Consider the following 4,014-nt stretch of genomic DNA (forward strand, 5'->3'; position numbering starts at 1 on the left):
TGCCAAGGTATGCTCAATGTAAGATATTCGTCTTTCCAATGCATGACAACGAGCATCAAAACGCCACTGTAGTCTCTCCAAAGCTGTCAATATTATTCCAATTTCTACTTGACAAGCTCTGAAGTTGCGATCAATTACTAAAAATAAATTTATTAATACCTAAAGTTAACTGAAATTAAATATGTCAACTAACATATTAATAACACAAAAAGGATTATTGAAACAAGATTAATACACTGATATGACACGACATGACATGGATATGTCACAGCGTATACGGCAAAAAGTTACGAGGCGACAAAAAATAACGAATTAGGTTGAAAAATAAAAAAACACGCAAAGATGAAAACATCAGAATAAACGATATCATATATTATTTGTGCACCTGAGCATAACCTACCTGAACCTAAGTAATTATCGCATTCTATTTCAACTTTTTCCGCTGCCCTTTGATCAATTCGAGTTTCATGAAAGATACCATTGGTACTATTTCCAGCACGAAATATCCAAGGATGAATGTTCGCATTTGCAGATGCGGCTGTTGCGCAACGCTCAGGTGATGTTGATTCCATCTCTCTAAAAAAATCACAAGTAAAAATAATTTTATAACACCGCAGTGAAAACACTACTTTTCAGCCTACTGCAATGCAGGAAAATCAAGAAATAAATTGAAAGATAACGGAAAATTACATACCATACGCAAACATGCAAAATGAACGCAACCTTGGATAGTACGAAATAAACACAAGTATGCATAAATCATTAAAATCTGCATTACAGTAAAATTAATTTAAAATGCATAAACAATATTTTCAAAGAAATTAAACAAAATAAACATTTTAAATTTCAAATAAATTTGCTGCAAACTATAGGAATGTATGAGATGCCTTATAGTAAAATGTGAAAGTTAGGTATCATTTCAGTATTATCAAAATTTATAAACTAAAATCTTGTTTGTTAGTTGTTTAAAATAGTGTATTACCATTATTTAGCAATGATATATTTATAATTGCAAATAAAATTGTTGAATTCTTGTTTATGCTAAGTTTTATTTTCAACAAATTTTTGGTGCATTTTTGCGCATAACTGATCGTAAAGTTCATGAAATCAGCAGAGCAATTACAACAAAAGTAACTTATAATCAAATTGTGCTACTATGCATATGTTTTGCAAAATACTTCACGCTCCATTTGAATGTTTATAATAACTTTCATCAGTAAATGTTTTAAAATGTTATGTGATATGAGCATTCTGTCATTCTTTTTTAACTTAATGTTTTGCAAATGGATTGCCTGCTTATTTATTGTTGTGTCATAGATTTAAAAATGAATAAATAATGACGTTAAAACAAAATTTTAACAATAAATATGAGTAAAACCAGAACACGCCTAAAAATAGTGAATCTTTTTATTCCTGTTACATAAAGTTTTTAAGCATATATAAAAAATAAATAATGATATATGATCTCACATGTTTGTTACATATCAGCATAAATATCTGCATAAAAATGAAATTAATGAATTATAATTTCAAAATGAGAAATGATTGGATAAAAGTGAATCATATTGAATAATTTAGTAATTAAACTGTATCTAATAAAATATGCCGTCATATTGAAAATTTGATCAAATTTTCAGCTAAAAGCAACTCTTTCAATCAGCTAGTGAATTTTTGCCGTTTTGCATACTTCAGCTCTCACAGCTTCATTCATGTACCGCACGTCACCATCAACCATATTGGCAGGTACCGCTTTGTCTAAATTCGATCAATTGTAAAATATGAATTGGATAAGAATTGCCATAATCTTTGATATTTTCCTGTTAAGAACAGTGAAAACAATGTGTAGCTTAATTATCACATATTCTTACTGTAAGATTACCGTATGCACCAAGAACTAGTTATTGATCGATCGATTGCTTGAAATTAGGACGTTAGTAAACATTTGATACCACCGATTGTTGTTGATTGAGCGCGATTGTTACTGTCGATACAGTTACCGTGTACGGAAACGAAGGTATAATTCTACGTTCGTTCGAATCTACTGTTTACGTAAGGAATTGCGTGAACAAAGACGATTGTGTACTTCTCGCTTGACCCAAGGAGTCCACGTGAAGACGGATCTTGTTTGATTCCTGTATACAGTGTGGATACTGTGTGGGAAAACAGGAACCCCGAGAATCCGATAAGATTGATTAGATCGGTATCAGTTGAAAGGAAAAGACTGATATTCAACACAGACGTTGAAGTAGTTTGGATTGGAACTACTCGATCTAACACTTAGAGCGGTGAACGATTTTGAACGCGTTGAGTCTCAAAATTGCCGCTCTGATACTTGACGATCAGAAGAACCTGACGACAGATTATTCGAACCGATTGAATTCCATTTTACATTTCCAAAATTGTATAACGTTTTCAAGCATGCATATCTAACTCATATACTAAATTAAATTATATAAAGTAAATTTTTATATTTTCAAAAACTATATCCATCTAAACTTAAATCCTGACAAATCATCACATACCTATTTGTTTTGGATTATCCAGCTTCAAATTTTTCATAAATTCAACGAATTGATCAATTGGCAATGTAAGTCTTGGGTTGTATTTCTTCTCCTCTTCAACGCTAGTTACAGAAAAACCTAAACAATGAAAATCATAAAAGTAAAATTAAAATTAAATTTCAAAATGCTTGCCTTTATAATCATGACCAGGAAAAAGCAAATAGTCGTCAGGAAGAGAAAATATTTGAGAATGTACAGAATTGTATAACTTTCTCGAATCACCTAAAAGTTGTTGCGTATGTAAAAGATGCAGTTCGAATATGAAGAATATTTTTAAAGTGCCACCTTGCTGAAAATCTGTACGACCGCAGCCACGAATCAAGAGAGTGTCTCCGGTCATTGCAAATCGCTCTTCATGACAAACATAAGTAATGCAGCCTAATAAAATAAAACAAAGTTTAAACCATAAAGTTAATTAAGGAATATCTTGCCATTTGTATGTCCAGGTGTGCTACGTGCTTCAATACAGCAATCACCAAACTGAATAGTTTCGCCATTGACAAGTGTTATATTTGCTTTGGCTCCTGAAGCATGACTGATAAAACTTTTACATTCTGGCACCAATTTACGAAGTTCAGCTGTGGCTGTTACATGATCAGCGTGAGCATGAGTATTTCCTAGAAAAATTTAAACTGCTGTTTAAAGAGTTGCCAACAGATTTATTTTTCAATTAAAAAAAGATAATATTCATTTTATTTAAAATAAGAATTACAAAAGATTTTTTATTATTTAATGTCGAAATGTGAATTAGGCGCCGGTTTACTGTTGGCCTATAAGTAGTTATTTACGTAAGAAAAAGAATGCAGTCAAGGTTATAAATATAAAAAAAGGTAATAAGTTGCAACAGCAAATTGCCATTTGATTATCCTAGGAAACTAATTTATTAGCTAATAAAACAGTTTAAAAACAAACGTTTGACGTTCGAACACTTTTTAACTTAAATTTACAAGGCAATCACAATAATTTTTTTCTGTACTTCTGCAAGAAACCATTTGCGTAAAACAACAAATCCCTTGTCTGAAATATTTTTGTTTCTGAAATAAGTAAAAACACTATTTCCGCTTTTTAACAACTGGAGTTATAAATTCATGACTATACTGCGATTAAAACAAATCAAAAAATTATTTATAAAAACGTATCTATATCAGATAAATGTATTGGCAGTATTTTCTGCATTTTATGGTCTCACCTGCCATATTTTTAATTTTAGTTCCAAATCCGTGAATGATTTGTTAAATCACGATCAACCATTTCAATAACAGGATCGATCAAAATAGCCTCTCTGGTCTTCGGACATCCCAGCAAATATGTAAATGTTGATGTTTTGCTTTCAAACATCTGTAAATAATGCTTGTATAAAATTAACTATATCAATATACAACAGTATTGATTTTCTTATTTTGATAGAAATAACAAGAAATTTTTTCATATAAATAATCTGTTTACAAAATCC

General features: G+C 30.8%; 2 protein-coding genes across 2 annotated transcripts; both read right to left on the minus strand.

Annotated features, from left to right (window-relative positions):
* Positions 1–400: 400 nt before the first annotated feature.
* On the minus strand, positions 401–572 carry Tsp_12936 (conserved hypothetical protein; the record flags this gene model as incomplete). The annotated part of the gene is made up of 1 exon (XM_003368336.1): positions 401–572. A coding segment is annotated over exon 1 (172 nt), but the record flags the coding sequence as incomplete, so codon positions are not given.
* Positions 573–1,393: 821 nt separating this feature from the next.
* On the minus strand, positions 1,394–3,903 carry Tsp_12937 (protein-(glutamine-N5) methyltransferase). Its single transcript, XM_003368337.1, has 6 exons — positions 3,803–3,903; positions 2,993–3,178; positions 2,847–2,939; positions 2,694–2,783; positions 2,523–2,639; positions 1,394–1,755 (listed from the first exon to the last, which is right to left on the minus strand). The coding sequence occupies exons 1-6, from the start codon at positions 3,897–3,899 to the stop codon at positions 1,661–1,663; spliced, it is 678 nt and encodes a 225-aa protein (XP_003368385.1). The 5' UTR covers positions 3,900–3,903; the 3' UTR covers positions 1,394–1,660.
* Positions 3,904–4,014: the final 111 nt, after the last annotated feature.

The sequence above is a fragment of the Trichinella spiralis genome (genome assembly GCF_000181795.1).
Source record: "Trichinella spiralis strain ISS 195 chromosome Unknown Scfld2647, whole genome shotgun sequence".
NCBI lineage: Eukaryota > Metazoa > Nematoda > Enoplea > Trichinellida > Trichinellidae > Trichinella > Trichinella spiralis.

Excerpts from the sequence above, each read along its gene's own strand:
- Tsp_12937 (XM_003368337.1), bottom strand. The coding sequence starts at position 3,899 with ATGTTTGAAAGCAAAACATCAACATTTACATATTTGCTGGGATGTCCG. Across the intron at positions 3,179-3,802 it reads TGTTATTGAAATGGTTGATC|GAAATACTCATGCTCACGCT; the intron begins GTGATTTAACAA and ends AAATTTTTCTAG. Across the intron at positions 2,640-2,693 it reads TCCTGGTCATGATTATAAAG|GTTTTTCTGTAACTAGCGTT; the intron begins GCAAGCATTTTG and ends TTCATTGTTTAG.